The sequence below is a fragment of the Thalassophryne amazonica genome, chromosome 9 (assembly GCF_902500255.1).
Source record: "Thalassophryne amazonica chromosome 9, fThaAma1.1, whole genome shotgun sequence".
NCBI classification, from domain to species: Eukaryota; Metazoa; Chordata; class Actinopteri; order Batrachoidiformes; family Batrachoididae; genus Thalassophryne; species Thalassophryne amazonica.
Genome location: NC_047111.1, coordinates 71,264,935 through 71,286,296, shown reverse-complemented (window position 1 = coordinate 71,286,296; position 21,362 = coordinate 71,264,935). Strand labels below are relative to the sequence as shown.

Genomic DNA, 21,362 nt, shown 5'->3' with positions numbered 1-21,362 from the left:
TTCTCAAAAACTAAATGTCCATGCTGGGGACAGTGGGGGAAGCCATCAAGACACGACTCTAGAACTTTTGGCTTCTGTGAGTGTGAGTGGAGAATCTTCATTTTACATATAGTCCCAACTTTTTTCTGATTTGTGGTTGTTCTCTGTTGTATTTCTGAAATTACAAAACTGCTATAAAGAAAAGTGTTTTGTTTTTTAAAACTTTGTAGTACTGATGTAAACATCAAATTCTTATAAAGAAGGAAAAAAATACCTGGGCATGTGCAGGCAAACTTTGATATACGTAAATTGAACAGAACAATGCAGGCTGATTTGACTCCCTGTGTTTTGTTTTGTTTTTTTTTGTTTTTAAATAAGTATAAAATAAGAAGTAACTTACTTTGAAATAAAATATAGCTGCAGGCTAATAACTTTGAAAAATAACATAAATTAGCAGGTTATATTTTTATTCTGACTGGAGTACATTTTAGTGGGATGAAGTCACCCTGTTTTATTCTCCTCAGTCATGTTTGTGCGTGAACATAAAACAACTACATTAACTCACAATCTAAAATAAATACTTAAAAAAAAAAAAAATAAAAGCTTATTAAAGTTCAGGGTTCTCACCTGCTTAATGTGAGAACTTGCGCAATGAGACACTACTCCGTTCAGCCCCCTCCTCCTCGCATTCTGTCTGTCTGTGAGCCAGCTGGGGGAGCAGCTCCGCGCACGCACACACAGACAGCTCGTTTGAAAAACTCCACATTTTAGACGGCTTAGCCGTCCACCAGTTTTCAGACGTCTTTTTCGAAAATTAACCGTTCAAATGATGGCTAGACGGCTCGCTGTCCAAAACTCTGTTGTAATCTCCGAATGGCTGTTATTTAAGGTGCAAGTTTGAAAAAAAAAATCGTCAGACTTGTCAAACACTTTTAATCACAAGACGGACAAGATTTTTAACTAGACATCAGTCTAAGCAGGGGAAATATCTACTAGACATCGGTCAAAAGTTTCTGGTCTGTGTCCTCAGACCACTGGATTTCTCTACCCCGGGGCAGTTCTCTCGAAATTTGAGTGATTGTGCAAGGAGATTAGTGAGGGAAGACACCCAAACATCTTTGAAGTTACAGACTTCTCTGACTGTAGATGGAGAAACTGCATCGTGCAAACCTTTGCCTTTTGTATCACCAGTTATGTGACTTCATGTGGAGTGGAACACATGGGAGACTCTGTTTGTTGTATTAAATCCATCTCTGCTTCATTCCACCCATGAACTTGTGAGACAGACAAAATATGTATTTTGCAGTTTCTCCAATCACAACCACGGATATCTGAATTACTTCAAAGTTGTAAGTCCCAAGAAGTAAAGCCAATAATCTACAACTAAAAGGACATCTTGATTGGTTCATCTCAGTTTCATTGTGGTGGAGTACAGAGGTAAAAATTACAAAAAATTGTCACTGTCCAACTACTTATGGCCTGACTATAACTTGTGCTTTATTTTTAAACATTGGTCTCACCAAGATGAATGTTGTGGTGTCTTGTAGGATTTTCACATTATTAAATGTGGTTCTTAATTCTAAATGTGGAACCTGTTCCAATTCACTTTAGGTGAAATCCCTGATGCAGCATTCATCCATGCTGCCAGAAAGCGCCGACAAATGGCCGAGAGCAGGGGTTTGAACCTCCCCCGGTTGAGATTGAGACCCCCAAGAAACGACTGGTAGGAGAAGACCAAGATGGCAGCGACGATGAAGATGAAGAAGAGAAGAGGATTCGCTTCAGTGGAGTCAGAAATAAAACCCAGCGCCAGAAGATAGCTGAGGAGATAGGTGGCTTATATCACAAAGCTGCATCCTTATATTGTAATTTTCCCTCAGTTTAGACTGCTCAGTTAACATCTCCACATGTACAGGTATAGAGGGCAGTGATGATGAAGCCTTGGATGCAGGCCAGGATGAGGAGTGAGCCGGTGGGAACAGGAGCAGATCAGAAAAGGAATCAGCATACCACAGGTGAGCCGCACCAACTTCCTCAGTAGCTACTAATTAAAAATTTAGTGTTCAAAAAGCCTTGAGATGATGTTTCAATTTGGTCCCAGATGCACTATGGAGCAATAAATGTGAATAACGCACAGTATATATTTTATTTTGCTCTACAAAGGTACCATAGAATGAATCACTGGCTGTCATGCAGTGTAGACATAAAGCCACAAAAATGTAAAGCAATGGAGTTGAAACATTTTGTTTTGACAATTTTGCTTTGTGTTTGGTCACATTTAAATAGTTTATTATGAGGGATTGTGATGGTGTCAGTACTTTGAACCTTTCCTCATATCTTTGGTGGTCATCAGGCTCCAGAGATAAAATACAATTAGCACTCATGCTTATTCCAAACAAATAGCAATGCATGTCTTTACCAAACACAAAATGTCCTGTCAGATGACATCACCAATTGACTAAACGGATGTCTGTTCCAGTGCAGTGCTGCGGTGCACGGCAGAGTAACTGAACATAAACAATAACTGCTTAATGCCACAAAGAACTCCACAACCAAACTGGAGTATTCCCAGCAGGAGAGTTGGCACTGTGTTAATAGGCTCACACATCCAATCCATGTGTTAATTTTTAAATGAAAAACCATAGTATCCCCAAGCATCAGATTCCATGCTGTTCACAGAGACTGATAAAGCCACAGCTAACCACAAAGCAGTTGTCCCAAATGCTTAGACTAATGTGTTAGCTGAGGCAATCTTCTACTTCTTCTAAAACGGTACAATGAAGAACAAGTAGTGTAAAAAGAAAAACAGCATTCCTTGTTCTTTTAACTGGAAGGCTACACTGTTGAGTAAAAAGAGGGGATATTATTTTATTTTTATTCTATGTAGAAGAAAACTTATTTGGACTATGTCAAACAACAAAAACAGCTCTTTCAAGAGTCCTGTGCAAAAATTGAGCAAGAAGTACATTACCATCAGTCTATCTTTTACAAATATATTACAAAGGAGTTTTTGCATATTTAATTACATTTTACATTCACCTCACATATGACTGTCTATTCAGTCTCTTAAAGAGGCAGTTTACTCACATTTTGTAGTATAGCAGCAATTTGCTCATTATCTGTGCTCCTTAACACTGCGTGTCGCATATAAATAAAGTGCGATAAAATTTATTTTGCGTCTTGTTGCATGAAGTGATAAATGTAATTTATACTCCGGCTGCAATTTATATTCAGTTTTGCTCTTGAAGCATTTTTGTACAGTTGCAATCTATGTGCTGAAAAATATGGTAATTAAAAAGCCAGCTAACCACAACTCTAAAATCAAGGAAATTGTGATTTTGATTAGCCAAATGATTATTAGACCCCACAACAAAACTGATTTTCTGAGATTTGCTTTGTGTACTAACATAAACTTTTCTTTCTTTCTTTCTTTTTTTGTGTCTGTCAACCAGGTCCAAAGCAGCCAGCCTGAGGAAAATGCTGTCTACTACCAGAACAGCTACGAGAGCCATCCGTACGGCTCTTCTTACAACATGCCTTTCACTTACAGTGCTGTGGCCTCACAGGGTGTCAAGCCAATTGGCCAAGCAGACAATGGCTCCGTCCACTATGGGGCCCCCAGTGGTGACCTAAGCCCGGTATCCATTGATTTGGTAAAGAAACGCCTGCAGGATAGGTAGGTTCTGTGGAAGACTGCCCATCGTCCAATGTCAATCCTCAGCTCAGCTGCAGCTATGTTCTGTGGTGCAGCAGAACAAGCAAAGCTGCCTTCAGTTCAGGTGTATAATCACTGGGGACCAACAGTAGGGCTTTCCTTAATGCGGACTTACTTGACCAAATTGTAGCAAGGTGTCCCACCACTGTTGACATAGTGAGACGATGCTTGTCCGTATGTGTTAGCATATTTCTTGAGAACACAGTAATTTATAATACACAGTAGACACTTTATGCTTCCACGGTAACCCCTGAGCAGCTGTGAGTTCTGTGTATAAGCTTGCATTTTTATGAGGATGGTGAGACACGAGGAAACTCGATTGTCCCTTGTTCTTTTTGACACTTTTGGTGAATATTCACTGTGCCAGTTCCATTTATGTGGATAATGAAGACTCAGCTTGAAGTCTTGTAAGTAAACGCCAAATCTCTGTTTTTGTTTTTGTTTTTTTTTTCCCCTGTGTACAATGTGTTTTTAGGCTCACACAAATGCAGGCAGGCTATGATGCAAACAGACAGCGCTACAAACAGATTCAAGAAGATTTGGCTACTTCTGAGAGCACCATACATCAACTCGAGGGCTCATCCAATGATAATGCAGATCAATATAAATTCTTGCAAGAGATGCGAGGGTATGTTGGAGACTTGCTTGAGTGTTTCAATGAAAAGGTAAGGGAGACGTTATCTGCAGTTTTTTGAAAATTATGTTTAACAGCTTCTAACTAATTTTATGATCTTCAGCTTCATAGTTTGGCTCTTGTAGGGATATAATTTAATAAAATGTGTCAGTGGATGAATGGGTCATAAATTTCAAAAACTTCAGTGTTTTTATGTTCTTTATGAAACAGTAGTTAACAGAGATGACAATGTATTTTTCTGCTGTTTCCAAATGTTTTTGAATGGATGAGACTGAGTAATTTTCATAATGATCTCAAGTGCTTTTTGTTTCTCTATTGTCAGAAATATAACTTCATTAGTTGTCAGCCGTGCTTTTGAATGGATATTTTTATGAAAAGGAAATGTGTTGTTCAGCTTTTCATCTTACTTTAGCTATAGTGTGTGTGTGTATGTATGTATGTATGTATGTATGTATGTGTATATGTATGTATGTATATATATATATATATATATATATATATATACACATACGAGGGTAGGCTGAAAAATTCTAAGGCTCCCAATGAAGGAGTAATGCATTAAATGCATTATAGTGAGCCTTAGAACTTTTCAGCCTACCCTCGTATGTATGTATGTATGTGTGTGTGTGTGTGTGTATATATATATATATATATATATATATATATATATATGTGGATAGATAGATAGCTTTTAGATATACAGAATGTCAACAATGTAACTTTTTTTTGTAGGATGAATTGTTGCTGTAAAACTGGCAGTTTTTCACAAAGAGGATCAGCCAGATTTATTCAGTGCATAATGTCTGTGACTGTGTAATGTGTGTGTGTGTGTGAAGAGTATTTTGTGGTTTTAAATTATTAAAAACATGAAGTTTATTTTCCCCTGAGGAGATATTAAGTGTAAAGGCCGTTGCATAGTCCTGCAGACAGGCTCTGTGTGTAGTGTTTCTAACACTGCACTGGGGGGGAATGATAAGCTACCATCCTAATTGCGCAAAGACCCGGTCACACGGCATACGGCAATTGCTGAACGAAGGAAAAAAGTCAGAAAGTCACAAATCATTGAGAAAAAGTGGACAAATGAGCCGGCACTTCTCATCACCGAAAAGCCTGCGAGTGCAAAGCACATAAAAGAACAAAGGAAAAACAAAGCAAACTGCGGCCTTAACACTTTAAACAAAATCAAAACAAAACATTCATGATGGTGTAACTTGACAGCAGGTATCAGACCAGGCACCAGCCTGTGGTCAAGTCTGCAGCACCTGCAGGTGCGAGAGTTATCTTGACAACAGGTCTGTCAACAACATGTACGCACACGCATGGACGGCATACGAACGTGCGCACAGCCTGTACAGCCAGTGACGGCATGCGAACATGCGTAGTTAACAGTAGTTGATAAAAACGTTGCTTTTCGTCCCACACATAGACGCATCACGTTTAGCTTGTTGGATCTTCAGTTAATGATCCATTCAGATGTCGTCAATGTTCGTGCAAGACATCGGACTTGGGAGGTTGGACGAAGTTGGACGACAGTCAAATGGAACACTGATGGTACGGGAACTACACAAACGATGAGGAACCATCAAGACAGAAAGCAAAACGGAATATGGACGAAATGAATTTGTCATCGGGATTCATTCACATTTTTGAACAGTTTGAAAATTCTGACGAAGTGCCAGCTACAGCAACGAAGCTGGATGACAGTTAAACAATGTCTCCAAAAGTCAACATAAGTCCAGATTTCTTGTTTTGTTTTAGCTTCGGTGTCCTTCATTAGTGCCGTGTGACCGGGGCTTAAGGAGCTAGCACACTAATTCAGCATTTTATATCTTCATTGTGATTCTTTTATCATTTTACTGATGTCTTGCCTCCAATTACAGACTCAGTGGTGTGAGAGGGAGGGGGGGGGGGGTTGCCCCAAGCATAATAGAAGGAAAATGCAATCTGTTGCCTAATGGCAGCTCATCATTCAGTACAAGACTTTGGCTTTAACTGTTGACCTATCAGTATCACACTTCTTCTTGTTGCACACCCACCCCATTTTCAGTGTTCTGAGTAGGGGTGTTTATTATGGATTTTGACTCCCTTTGCCTGTCTAGTGTAGTATGCAACGACCTTAACTCATCTCACTTAATGACTTTTGTCTTGGTCCTTCAGCAGGTAAGAGACAGCTGCATGGACTGTATTAAAAACAAAACAAAAAACTTCCTGTCAGTTGTGACCATGTTAGACAATAACAATTTCTTTCTTTTTCTTTTTTTTTCTATCCTTGGAGATCTTCAGATCATTCCAAATGAAAACCTGGTACTAATTATGTGCATGACTTAACACAGAACATCAAGACTGGAACAATATATTAACAGTGTTGGAGGAAATATTTTAAACCCCTCATGTATATGACTTAAATAAAAAAGGGGATTTTCAGGTAGGGATGCCCCCCTTTATTTATTTATATATATATATATATATATATATATATATATATATATATATATACTCCTTCATGGGGAGCCTTAGAACTTTTCAGCCTACCCTCGTGTGTGTGTGTGTGTGTGTGTGTGTGTGTGTGTGTGTGTGTGTGTGTGTGTGTGTGTATATATATATATATATATATATATATATATATACACCGAATTTCAATTCTTTAATTAGCCCTCGTCCTTTGATTCATGATCTACACCTCAGCCTAGGCCCTGCACAGAACACTTTATATAGGTCTGTGCAGGTTTTGAGTCATCCAGGTGAAGATAAAAAGCTTCCTGGCATTAATTTGAGCTTACTTCGCTTCCTTACTCAGCACAGCATATTTTCAAGGAGCAGTTCCAGTTGAAGCTTTGCTTAATTTATTTTGGTTTGACCTTTTTTTTTTTTCTTTCATTGGGGGGGGTGAATTACTGGCCGATAGGCCGCTACCCCCAGTCATTCTCTGTTTATTGCGATGTATCAAAAAGTACTTAAAGGCAATTTACTCAAACTGTCTGATAACTTTTTTGTATTATTTAACAAGGGCACAATATCGGTCATTGACATTTTTCCGGTCCCAAAATTATTCACGTAGATTCATTTGTTTGGAATTGGCGGCCATTTTTATGCCGAAAATGGCTATTTTGCCTTGGGCTTTAATTGAGCCAGTAACCCACGGGGCCCTTGGCGCTCTGTTTTTTTTTTTTTTTTTTTTTTTTTTTTTTTTTTTCTTCCCCACAGCAGGGCTGATACAGATTTTCATGTTGAGGTGTCCCAGATTTTGTGCTGAATGTTCTTTCTGGTTCAGCTCCAAAAGAATGGGGCACATGTGGCCTTGAACTAGGGACAATATTGTTAGGAAGCAAGTGGGTAACCACTGTGCTGCCTTTGTGTGACAAGTGAACTGCCCAGTGCTTATTGGTAACAGATTGAGAATGCACAAAAGCGATACAGTCCTTCGGAGAAAAAGGCATATGTCAACCCTGATACTAAGATTTGTTTAGATATGTGATAAGACATACCTACAGGACTATTCTGAACTGTCAAAGTCCCCCCCCCCCCCCCCCCCAAAAAAAGCCCCAAAATATAAAATTGACACTATTTCTGTATTGTTGCCAGCTTGATGTCGTCTGTTATGCCCATGTTGTCCCTCCAGCAAGACGTCCTGGTGTCTTGGAGTCCTGCTTTTTGTTTGGGTCAGAGGTCACACAAGTAATCATATCTTTCAGGTGCCTGCTGTCCAGGAGCTGGAGGCTGCCATGCACCAGTTACTAAGGCAACGGGCCTCCCGACTCGTCCAGAGAAGACAGGATGATATTAAAGATGAATCGGCGGAGTTTGCAAGCCTTTCAAGTCAGTCCATCTTGAAGGTTTTTATAATTTATTTGAACGGCCTCGTTAGTTCTCTGAATGCGAGTGCGGCTGTGTGATGTTCATATCGTAGTTTCCCCATGTCCTTATCTGTCCCTCATGAATGTGATGAAGCTTGTATGAGGCGTGCTGCTGATTGAGTGGGCATGGAAGTACGTGGGAAATGTTGTATTGGAGGAGCTGTGTCAGCTTCTCTGTGGCTGAGTAACACTCAGCTGGTAACTGCAACTGAGATGGCAATGAATCACTAAGATAAGAAAGTAGTGACTTGACTTCTCTCACTGTAACGTGTAATATGTTGCAGCCAGGTAAGTGAATAAAGGAAAATGTTCATTAGATACATGAATTACATGTTAAAAAATGATTTGATGTTTACTTGTGGTGGAACGATTAATTGAGCCAATTTAAATGCATTTTTAAATAAGCAGCCCTGGCCAAAAACGGAAAACAATTCTGCAGTCACATCTGACAAATGGTGTTGTCAGTGTGGCTTCTGTGCAGCAGTGCCAGGACTCCTTGCATTCATTTACATGTAGACAGGTGCCTTAAAACGATGGATATGGGTGTTTTTAAAGCCAGTGCTCGATGTGTTACCTGGCAGAAAACGGTAAGACTTGAATGGAAACAATGCAGATTGTAGCAGTGTTAAATAATTGCTCATAGTAAGTTCAGCAATTTTGTGACTTGATGTTGAATTGTAAATTGTGTTACCACATATATCTACATTACATATTGGCAACTGGCAGCTCTATTCTGTTTTTAAAAAACAACAACAAAAAAAATCAGTTGGCTGTCAAACAATTATCAGTCAACTAATAATATTGACGTTATACATTCTGAAATTTATAAGGAATTAAACCAGTTTTAGAGGTTGCATATTTGATGGTTTTCAGTGTACATCTTTTTGTGTTGTGTGAGATGCTGAGTGTCCAGAATAAAAATGAGGTTATGTGTTATTTGGAGTATTTTAATGGGTTTTAACATGAGTCTTGTCTCTTACAGATAAAGCTGTTATGGCTCCAAATCTAGACTCATTTGGTCGAGACCGTGCAACCTACCAGGAGCATAGTCGTCAAAGGAGGATAGCAGAGAGAGAGGCACGGCGGTATGACATTCACTTACAGATTCGATGAAACTGGTTCTTGAGTTAAATTGGTTTTATATGCCCCAGTGTTTCTGATCTTTTGCTAGTTTCTGTTGAACAGTCATGATACACAACATTTGCCTGTATGGCTGTGAGATTAGGTAGACATGGCTGCATGAGAGAGTGAGATGGACGGCAGGTTTTCGTGATAATGTTTCTGTGCGGCTTAGCACTGATGTGTGTAGATTATGAGATGAAAGCAGAGCTGTGCATTATGTGGGGTGAGAGACTTGTTACAATAATTTCAACAGGCCCATCTCCAAAAATTAGAATATCATGAACAAGGTCAATATTTTATATATAAAACCCCTGGCAAAAATGATGGAATCACCGGCCTCGGAGGATGTTCATTCAGTTGTTTAATTTTGTAGAAAAAAAGCAGATCACAGACATGAGACACAACTAAAGTCATTTCAAATGGCAACTTTCTGGCTTTAAGAAACACTATAAGAAATCAGGAAAAAAAAATTGTGGCAGTCAGTAACGGTTACTTTTTTAGACCAAGCAGAGGGAAAAAAATCTGGAATCATGAAAAACAAAAGAACGCTCCAACACATCACTAGTATTTTGTTGCACCACCTCTGGCTTTTATAACAGCATGGACTTAATGAGTGACAAACAGTACTCTTCATCAATCTGGCTCCAACTTTCTCTGATTGCTGTTGCCAGATCAGTTTTGCAGGTTGGAGCCTTGTCATGGACCATTTTCTTCAACTTCCACCAAAGATTTTCAATTGGATTAAGATCCGGACTATTTGCAGGCCATGACATTGACCATATGTGTCTTTTTGCAAGGAATGTTTTCACAGTTTTTGCTCTATGGCAAGATGTATTATCATCTTGAAAAATGACTTCATCATCCCCAAACATCCTTTCAATTGATGGGATAAGAAAAGTGTTCAAAATATCAATGTAAACTTGTGCATTTATTGATGCTGTAATGACAGCCATCTCCACAGTGCCTTTACCTGACATGCAGCCCCATATCATCAATGACTGTGGAAATTTACACGTTCTCTTCAGGCAGTCATCTTTATAAATCTCATTGGAACGGCACCAAACAAAAGTTCCAGCATCATCACCTTGCCCAATGCAGATTCGAGACTCATCACTGAATATGACTTTCATCCAGTCATCCACAGTCCACGATTGCTTTTCCTTAGCCCATTGTAACCTTGTTTTTTTTCTGTTTAGGTGTTGATGGCTTTCGTTTAGCCTTTCTGTATGTAAATCCCATTTCCTTTAGGCGGTTTCTTACAGTTCAGTCACAGACGTTGACTCCAGTTTCCTCCCATTCGTTCCTCATTTGTTTTGTTGTGCATTTTTGATTTTTGAGACATATTGCTTTAAGTTTTCTGTCTTGACGCTTTGATGTCTTACTTGGTCTACCAGTATGTTTGCCTTTATCAACCTTCCCATGTTGTTTGTATTTGGTCCAGAGTTTAGACACAGCTGACTGTGAACAGCCAACATCTTTTGCAACATTGCGTGATGATTTACCCTCTTTTAAGAGTTTTTCCTGCTTTCTTATAGTGTTTCTTAAAGCCAGAAAGTTGCAGTTTGAAATGACTTCAGTTTTATGTCATGTCTGTGATCTGCTTTTTTTTTCTACAAAATTAAACAACTGAATGAACATCCTCCGAGGCCGGTGATTCCATAATTTTTGCCAGGGGTTGTACTTTGATACAGCACTTTGTAAACAGCCAGCCTTTTCAGCTATGACCTGGGGGGTGTCAGCTACTGTTTTCTGGGCAACTGTCAATTCAGCAGTCTTCCCTAAAATTGTGACTGCATTTACTGAGCCAGACTGGGAGATTCATTGTATTTATACTGCAGAAATAGTTAATCAAGCTTCAAATCAAATCTTTAAATAAATTTTAATACAGGTTTTTCTTTCTCGTTTTAAAGATGGAGGCTGTAATTATCAATTAAAATAAAGAATTCTCTCTGTCTCTGTCTGTCTGTCTCTGTGTGTATAATAGACAGCAGGGTTTTCATTAAGAGTGTAAGACAGAAAATAATATGCTGAGACACTTCTGTGTTTTCTCTTCTGGTCTCTGTGCCTAGTTTTACTGCGAGCAGAGCTCACTTAGCTCTTATTGCAGCGATCATAATGTGTTATTTGGGACTAATCAGTATTTTTCCCAATGATTGCATAATTAAGTCATTGTTTTCTTTTTTTGTAGACCAGAATTTCATGTCTACTTAATTAGAAGCGAGCAAGATTAAAAAAATAAAGTGGTCCCCTGTCCTCTAAATTCCATTGAACAGACCAGTAACTTTCAAATAGTGAATACTCCATCCTTCAGTTTCAAACTGTTTTTCAATTAAGCTCCACAAGATACATGATGTTCCCATTAAAGCTTCTCGTTATCGAAATTACTTTTGATGGTGAATAAGGATGTGCACCACCAGTTTCTTTTGATAGTTGGAAAAAAATATTTCTAAATGGATTTAGTTTCAAAGCTGCACAAAACATCGCTGGTGTAAAATAATGATAATAATCACACATTCTGCTTCTTTTCACTTTTTATTTTTACTGGAATTGTAGAACTCGGCGGCGTCAAGCTCGGGAGCAGAATGGAAGGATAGCCGAACACAATGAAGGCTTGTCATCCGACGATGAAGAGACCACCACCAACATCACCAGCTTCAACACGGAGAAAGGTGCTTGATGTTATTACGCTGTTGTAAAATGAGAACATCTACAAATGTTACTGCGCACGAAAGTAAAATATGTAATGTAATCAGAGCTTAACTAAACCTTTAAGTTAAAGGCTTTATTTGTTTTTGTTTTATTTGTTCCAGATCGGATCATCAGGGAATCTAAGAAGGTATTTGAAGATGTGCTGGAGGACTTTCATTCTCTTGACTGCATCAAATCCCGCTTTGAAGTGTGGAGGAGTTGCTATGCTGACTGTTACAGGGAAGCGTACATAGGGCTCTGTTTGCCAAAGCTCTTTAACCCACTAGTCCGTCTGCAGCTTATTACATGGAACCCTCTGGAGGTAAGGTTGCATTCAGTGCTGCCTAACTTTTTCCCTTTTGATGTTGGCAATGAAAATCTTAATGTAATTTGTCTTGTACCTGCATAGGAGGAGTGTGCAAACTTTGAGTATATGCTCTGGTTTGAGTCGCTATTATTTTATGGCTATGAGGAGCACAGCGCTTTGCAGAAAGATGATGTTGATCTCGGTTTGCTACCTGCAATTGTGGAGAAAGTGCTACTTACTAAAATGGCTGGTAAAGCATCACTGAGCATTCATTCTAAGAGGTGCTTCCTTGGCATAATGCAGGCCGGCATGTAATATGCCATGTTTGTTTTAAGTGTTGGCAGAGCACGTGTGGGACCCGCTGTCCAGCAGCCAGACAGTGAGGCTGGTTGCCTTCATTCACAGATTGATTAAAGCTTATCCAACTGTGTTGCATGGGGACAACCAATACACAGAGGTACCAATGTGCACATATTTCTGCAGAATCCTGTCCAATATAAACATTTGTTTCATTTAAGAATAACATTTTGTTTTATCGCAGGTGCTATTAAAGACAGTTGTATTACGGATTCGGCGGACTCTGGATGAAGACATCTTCCTACCACTTTATCCCAAAAAGTATGTCTCACACAGAAAGTTTGGAAGTATTCAGATTTTAATTTCTATGGTTAATCACAGAAATGTTTTTGTGTTGTTCCAGTGTGATGGAGAATAAAAATGGTGGCCCCTATTTGTTCTACCAGAGACAGTTTTGGTCCTGTGTGAAGGTATGTGTGTATCATTTTGTTAAAGTTCAAAGCATTATGTTGAATTGACTTGTTCATCTTTTGATCAGTCAGTGTGTTCTCACACATCATACAGCTTTACACTATGGCTGAATAAGGAAGGGCACTTGTCTCTACACTTGTATTTCACTTTTGTTTGATTTTGCTTATTAGATAAAGTTAGCAAATGAGAGCCCCATCATTACAGAATTTCAAAATAAGCAAATATTTGCACAAAAACAATAAAGTTCATCAGTTTGAACATTAACTATCTTGTCTTTGTGGTGTATTCAGTTTAATATAGGTTGAAGAGGACTTGCAAATCATTGTATTGTTTTATTTACATTTTTCACAATGTCCCAACTTCATTGGAATTGGGGTTGTAATAAAGTCACTGTTTTATAACACAAATATTGTTGTTTTCATAGGTTTTAATCTCTTTAAATGCAAATGCTTGTATGAAGTTCTGTTATATTTCAGAGCTCATTGCAGCCCATGAAATTAGGTTTCTCTAATGGCCCCGAAATGCCTCTAAAATGCTCAAAGCCTGTGGGCCCCCACCAGAGGTGCTGCCCCTGGACCCCACTAGGGGCCGACAGCAACCCCTGGGCCCCGGTGATTTTTAGAGTTTTCTTTGCCCATTCTCATCCCTGATTGTGTGTGCAGTTTGTTACTTCATTGGTTTGTGTACAGTCTAACACTATTTTTCATCTTCTTCTGCTTTGTAGCTGCTAGGTAATATTCTGCAGTGGGAAAGTATCCTGTCTGGTTCATGCCTGAGGGATCTGGGTTTAGACAGTACCCTTAATAGATACATCCTCTCTGCGCTGCAGACCACAGATCCAGGAGAGGAAAACTTCCACAAGTGTCGTAAGGTACATCAGTTTTCTCTCAAGTAAATAAATGACACAATGGTGAAAATAAAAAAAATTAGATACACTTGTGCACAAATATTAAACAAGTTGTATTCCTTAAAAATATGTTTTATCATTGTACAAATACTGTGCTCTGTCTATCCAAAGTGTCAATAAACCTCAAACCTGAATGTTTAATAAAGGAAAAGTGAGTTACAAGAACTAATATTGCAGATGTAATAAATACCGTATTTCCTGCACCATAAGGCGCGCCCTCAGTTGGAGGGTACTTAACCCTTACAAAAGGCGCGGCCTCAATTAGCGGGTACTTAACCCTGACAAAAGGCGCACGCTACAAAAAAAAAGGTCACGGAAGCAAAACGGTGAGTTTATTTGAAGTTTTTAACAACTTTGAACTACCGGTATTCAACAATATGGTACTCACATTATTTTTTTATTATGGTTCTGTCACAAATCCATCGAAGTCCTCATCATCTGTGTCTGAATTGAACAGCTGGGCAGTTTCGCCATCAAACACGCCAGGTTCCCGCTCATCTTCCCTCTCATCATCGCTGTCGTTTTTGCCTTCAGCCGAATGGTGACTGTAGAGACGCTTCTCCCGGCTGTTCTTTGTTCAATGACCTATTGCTTGAGTTGGTCTTCTAGCTGTGGCCACCTCGCTTTGTTTCCACGGAAACTCCATTTGGTCTTTTTAACTTGGCGCAGTTCATTTTCTTGTTTCCTCTCGCAGCTGCTCTATTCCCATGAACAACCGCGTAACTGATAGCCTGCAGTTTGAATTGTGCCTCGTAAGCATGTCTCTTCGCTGGCACCATTTTCGGGGGTTCTTAGACAAACAAATGTTGTTTTGCAGGATACCTGTAGTATACGGTAACTACCGGAGGAGTGGCGGAGGTAAGTGTACGTACCACGGACTCTTCTCTGATTGGTTTATCGCTGTCAGCGTACGTACTTTACGTATTACATCCCTGTGTCAGCGGGAAATGGTCCGATATTCCGACGATCAAAGACAACGTCGGTCGTTTTTACAGATTTTAGAATTCAGTGTGCACATAAGGCACACCAGATTATAGGGCGCATGGCCGATTTTTGGGAAAATTTAAGGCTTTTAGGTGCGCCTTATGGTGCGGAAAATACGGTACATTAGATTGTGGTGTATCAGAACATGCTGGATGTGGAGGAAGTAGTACTTGGAGGGAAGAACTGTATTAAAAATAATGAAGATGGTTATGTCTGGTTGTATTTGAGTGGCAATACAAGGATTTGTTGGGTGTTTGGCATAGGTTTGCACTTTGACTGATGCATCTCTGCTGCTCTACACAAATGTCCCCAGGACATGCAGCATCCAGTTGAAAAAAACCCCAAATTGGTTCACGCCATCATTCTGTGTCTCACAGCATGGTGGTGACATGAGTTTTACAAACACATTTAAGCATTGTTTTCCTTCTAAAGTCTGTGCATATCCTCTGGCTGTTAGTGCATGTAAAACTGTAGAGGCTGAAAACGGGACAGGGCCTGTGGCGAGTTAAAAAAAAAAAAAAAAAACAATGCTTCCCTTCCCTCCTCCCCCCGACTACACCTCGATGTCCTGTCCATGAATATCACAAACGGGATCAGTGACAAGGCGCAGCCCTGGCAGGGGCCAACCCCCACCGCAAAGAAGTCTGACTAACTGCCGAGCAATTGAAGACAGCTCTTGCTTTGTGAGTACAGAGATTGGATGGCCCTGAGAAGGGACTCCCTCACTCCATACTCCCGCAGCACCTCCCACAGTATCTCCCTTGGTACCCGATCATACGTCTTCTCCAAGTCCACAAAACACATGTAGACTGGATGGGCATACAACCAGGCACCCTCCAGGATCCTTGTGAGTGTGAAGACCTGGTTGGTTGTTCCACGACCAGGATGGAATCTGCATTGTTCCTCTTCAATCAGAGGTTTGACTATCAGCCGAACCCTCCTTTCCAGCACCCTGGAGTAGACTTTATCAGGGAGGCTGAGTAGTGTGATGTCCCTGTAGTTGGCACACACGCTCTGGTCTCCCTTTTTAAATAAGGGGACCACCCCCCCAGTTTGCCACTCCTTAGGCACTGTCCCAGACCTCAACGCAATATTGAAGAGACGTCTCATCCAAGACAATCCCTCCACACCCAGAGCCTTCAGCATTTCTGGACACATCTCATTGACCCCCTGAGCCTTGCCACTGCGGAGTTGTTTGACTACCTCAGTGACTTCCACCAGAGAAATTGATGAAAATCCTCCATCAGCTTCCAGCTCTGCCCCTGCTATAAAGGGCTCTCCGGTCTGATGCAGGAGTTCCTCAAAGTGTTCCTTTGAGCGCCGGATTACATCCTCAGTTGAGGTCAACACAGTCCCATGCTCACTGTAGACAGCTTGGATGGTTCCCCATTTTCCCCTCCTGAGGTGCCTCACGGTCCACCAGAAGCACCTTGGTGCCAACCGAAAGTCCTAGTCCATGGTTGCTCTGAACTCCTCCCACATCCGCTGCTTTGCCTCCCCCACAGCAGAGGCTGCTGCCCTTCAGGCATGTTGGTACCTTGCCAAATTTAGGAGCTATATATATATGTATATATATATATGTATATATACATATATATATGTATGTTTATTGGTTTACCAATATATATATATATATATGTATGTTTATTGGTTTACTTAAAATAAAAAAAATTATAAAGTACTGTGACCTTCTGATCCCCCTTCCCCCCAGTGTCTTCTTTAATTTGTCATTTTACGGAATATATAAAGTTGAAGTAACAGGAAATGGCTTCCACTGGTGTTTGAAAACAGCAAAATGCTAGAGGTTCTCCCCCAGGAGGGGTGCCTATTTCCCCCCAGGGCCACACTTAACATGGCAGTGGGTGTGCCGCAACCCAACCTGACCTCTAACACAATCATGCTGTAAATTTCTGGGGAGAGACCCCTGCCAATTCTGTGCACAACATTTTATAACACTGCATTAGCAAGCAGAAGATAACTGACTAGCTAATGCTTTTGTAGGAGGCATAAACCCGGAGTAAACTCCTTCTCACCACTGAACAGACAATCATAGGTGATGTAAACATATAATAAATAATAATATAATAAAAAGTTCACCTCATTATTTATAGCTCAAACTGAGTAAGAAGTCAGAAGCTAACAATATCATTTTTAGTAAAGGAGGCACAAAGAACTCGGAGTAAACTTTCTTTTTCATTTTTATCTGTTCAGTGACTCCAAGTGTTTGAAAACTCTTTTGTAGAACATCTCTAAAAGATAAAGTTAGCTTAACTGACCCACTGTTGCTGTTCTTGTTGTCTCAAACAGTCTAAACAAGTGGTGTGCTGAGTAGTATGAAGGTATTTTATTCAAAAAGATGGTCTTTCAGTTTGAGAACATGGTGTATTACATTTGCTTAGTCTCTAAGACAAAGAGCATCATTCTCATTCAGATCTTCTTTGACTTCTTGTTTTACAGTAGTTGGCACCCAGCTTAATGGGGCACATGTTGCGCCAGTGTGTGAATCACACTGCCTCATTCAGTATACAGGAGAGGCTTGTCATGTATCTAGGTGGTGCCATATTGGGGCCATAGATCACAATGCAGTATTTATTTGTATATTTCCATATATGCCACTTTGGAATAAAATCTCAGAACCTTCCAAACTTTTTAAAACAAAATTTGTCTGCAAAAACAATAATAAAATTGACATCCCTTGGTATTCTCAGTTTTTTTTAATGGACCAATGTTATTTTCCCTGCTCAAACTGCATCAAGAGAAACTTTGTTTTAATAAACAGAGCAGCATAATCGCAGGATGTCATACGTTTGTCGTTACTGTCCTCAGAATAGTACTCAGACTTGTACGTTATGTCACAGCTTTGTTAGGGGAAGAATGACAGGAAAAAGGTCACTTATGTTTTATTCAGAGACTCATTTTCAGGCAAATATGACATAAAGATGGAGTTTGTTTCTTCACCCACTTGTGCAAGAAGAGTGATTTGTTTTGACAAACACTTCATTACCCCTGAATCACATAGTAGGTTCTAACTTTTTGGTGGTTTTGTACCTTCTTCAGGTTGCAGAACTTTTCCCAGCACAGTGGTTTGCTGGACTAAAGGGCCAGCACACTTTGCCTCAGTTGGAACCATTCTGTCGCTACCTCGCCCACTTGGCCAACTCGTTGCACCGCAGCACTTTGGGAGCCTCTGATCTTGAACGGCGTACTGCCAAGTAAGTATGCCATGCTATACGTAAAACCAGCCACTTGTTACACGATTGTGGAATATAAATGTGCATTTTGCCACAATCTTGCAGAAATGCAAGTCATTTTGCAGCATGTACGCAGTACTGACATTACAACATTACAAACGTGTGTCTTAATTAGCTCAGGCCACAATGCAGCATTTCGAGCGTGTTCAAAGTCAGTTTTTTAAAACACCTGACTTCCAGGATGCACACGTTTACAGAGTGTTGGAGTGGTCCGAGATGACTAAATACAAAATGGTAAGATGGAAATCTTCTTGCAGACATGCAATCTATAATTCCTGTCCACAGTAAGATTAGTTTTGTGTATGAAGTAAATACAGTGGTCCCTCACTATAACACGGTTCACCTTTCGCGGCCTCGCAGTTTTGCGGAATTTTTTTTTTGTTTTTAGTCCAATTTTGCATGCTTTTTTTTTTCCTTTTTTCTTTTTTTGTTCGCGCATTGTGTTCTGCGTCCTCATCAAGCAGGCCGGTCACGGCACAGCGAAGGAAGAGCACGCGCATTGTGTTCTGCGTGTCTGTTTATAAGAATCTCCTCACCCAGAAGAAAAAAGAGCGCCAACAACTACCCATAACTGTGTTCTTCACTCGGAAAAAGACACCTGCTCCGAGGTGTGACTCAGTGGAAAAAGGCGCGACAGCGGCGCCAGGACGTAGAGGTGCGATCAGAGGAACTGTGAAACTGTGAGGACTGGTCAGTCACTATTAATAATTTCTTATGTGTCCAACCTCGTAGGTTGATCGTTAAAATTAAATTATTTTGTTCTAAAAGCCATCATAATTATTTGTAGGAAAACGTTCTATTTTTATTTCTCAAAAAAAATGTTTGGGCCTGAAAACAGGTTGGTCTTATTTTTCTACTAAGGTTTGAACTTTGAGAGTGTTTACACACGAAAGAAAAGTGAGAAAATGTTAATGTCTGTTTGAGAAAAGTGTATAAAGTGTGTAGTGAGGGGTTTTACAGCCTTAAAACATCTATAATAATTGCAAAAAATAACGCTATTTCGCGGATTTTGTTTATTGCGGGGTATTTTTAGAACGTAACTCCCATGATAAACGAGGGACCACTGTACTTGCAAAACTTGGCCATTAGAAAAGATGAGGCAATGCACCTTTCTCTCTCTGTAAACATCTGTTTGGTGCTCAATAAATACATTTACATTAATTTAAACACCCAATATATTTTTATTTTTTAATCACACAGGGTGTTATTTTCTATCCCTGGGCACTTGGCAGTTTGGCACAGTGTAGACACACGTGCACATGAACCAGTCAGATATAAGAAATAATTGGATCTTTTGCACACACAGTAGAATATCTTTTGTATTTTTCCCCAGTCGCAACAGAGCTGTGCATCTGCCAGTGATGTGACAGATTGTGTGTGCTGTGTTCTGCCTTTTCTTCAGAAGTGATTTCTGCGTAATGTTGATAAGGCATATTGCATCATCGTGTAACGAGTGACCGGCTTTCCATCCTCTGTGCTCTTAGAGAACTCGTGTCCAAGTTTGCATGTGATGCTTTTGTTTTAATAACGATCACCTTTGCCAACAGGGAGCAAATCAAAGAGCTTGTCCAGCTGCTGGGCCGCATGAACGCCCTGGACCACATCATTGCTGTGGCAGAAGAACATGGCGTCAAAGACATCAAAACACTTCTGGAGGCAAAGTCGTAAACAAAATCAATACAGTGGAATTTTATCTTATTGTTTTTGAAAAACAGGAGGTGGGCAACATAACCCCCTTTTGTAAATATTGTGAATAATGTATATTGTATGGAAAGGTGTTGATATACTTGTCAGCAGTGATGCTCAAGCAACTTCTTGTATTTCGAGCTGAAAAAGACTCTGTGCTCAAATCTAAACATTTGTTACTGTTGGCTTTTACTTGAATTCCCCTAACCATGAATCCCCCACCCCCACCCTTTCTGTTCAACTGTCAGCAGAACAGCTGATCCATCTATATTTCTCACCATGCTCTTTAAATTTATGTGCCATCAGATGTTTCCAGTTTTCTAAAGGAACAATGGGAATTGCTCACTGGTAAAGACTGAAGCTGATTCAGTATCTGAAGATGGCATGTCGTTGGTCTCTGATCACCACTTGATCCTTTTGCCTGTCTTGCCCATTTAGAGCTTTGTATTCAAATTTTCACAGTTGGTATTTTATTTGGAAGTGAATAAATGGAAAATTGAAAAGTAATCTTTAGGATGTGCTGAATGTTTCAGGTGACAATCAAGAGCAAACCAGAATGCAAGAGTTTATGTTGAATGAATTGATTTAAATGTTTATGATTCTACTGTCAGCACCATTTCCTCACAGCAAGCAGGTCCTGGCATCCTTTCTAACTTGGGCCCTTCTGTGTAGAGTTTGCATGTTCTCCCCATGTTTGAGTGGGTTCTTGTCTAGGTGCTCTGGCTTCCTCCCACTTCCAAAAATAAGCAGGTTAGGTGAATTGGAAACTTTAAATTGACTGTAGGTGTGAGTGTGAGCATGAATGTTTGTCTCTCTGTATGTGGCCCTGTGATAAAACTGACATTGTATCCAGAGTGTACCCTGCCCTATGGCTGCTGGGATCAGCTAAAATAAAAAAAAATAGTTGACAAGGAATAATAAAACAAAGATTGTAACTTTCTTAACTTACAATTATATAAAAAAAAATAATTTAAATTCTTACCTGAAATCCTCAGATGTGAGAAAATGTGTAGTGGCTAGAACCAGTTTCATGTTGATGTAAGATATTTCAGATCATTTTATGTCGTAATGGGAGAAAAAAGAATCTAAGAATGAAATCTGGTGTTTAAATTCACTTGATATGTTAAGTTCTTTTATCACAAGGATTAAAACAAATTCAGGTTCCACCAGAAAATTTAGGTCATTGGAATGCTTGCATTAACATTCATACATACTATATATATATATGACCAAAAATATAACTTTACACTTGTTTTTGCTCCCATTTTTTCATGAACAAAAGACCTATTTCTCTCAAATATTGTTCACAAATCTGTCTAAATCTGTGTTAGTGAGCACTTCTCCTTTGCCGAGATAATACACCCCACCTCACATGTTTGGCATATGAAAATGCTGATTCAACGGCATGATTATTGCACAGGTGTTCCTTAGGCTGGCCACAATAACAGGCCACTCTGAAATGTGCAG

General features: G+C 39.8%; 1 protein-coding gene across 1 annotated transcript in view; it reads left to right on the top strand.

The window, feature by feature from the left end:
- paxbp1 (PAX3 and PAX7 binding protein 1) overlaps positions 1-20,402 on the top strand; it is a 59,564-nt gene extending 39,162 nt beyond the window's left edge. Inside the window, exons 6-18 of the mRNA XM_034178354.1 lie at positions 3,432-3,655; positions 4,170-4,359; positions 8,021-8,144; positions 9,165-9,267; positions 11,858-11,973; positions 12,115-12,314; positions 12,402-12,549; positions 12,635-12,756; positions 12,841-12,917; positions 13,000-13,066; positions 13,792-13,938; positions 18,016-18,170; positions 19,757-20,402. Of these exons, the coding sequence (XP_034034245.1) occupies positions 3,432-3,655; positions 4,170-4,359; positions 8,021-8,144; positions 9,165-9,267; positions 11,858-11,973; positions 12,115-12,314; positions 12,402-12,549; positions 12,635-12,756; positions 12,841-12,917; positions 13,000-13,066; positions 13,792-13,938; positions 18,016-18,170; positions 19,757-19,877 (1,794 nt within the window). The 3' untranslated portion in view covers positions 19,878-20,402. The remainder of the gene's footprint in view (positions 1-3,431; positions 3,656-4,169; positions 4,360-8,020; positions 8,145-9,164; positions 9,268-11,857; positions 11,974-12,114; positions 12,315-12,401; positions 12,550-12,634; positions 12,757-12,840; positions 12,918-12,999; positions 13,067-13,791; positions 13,939-18,015; positions 18,171-19,756) is intronic.
- The last annotated feature ends 960 nt before the right edge of the window (positions 20,403-21,362 follow it).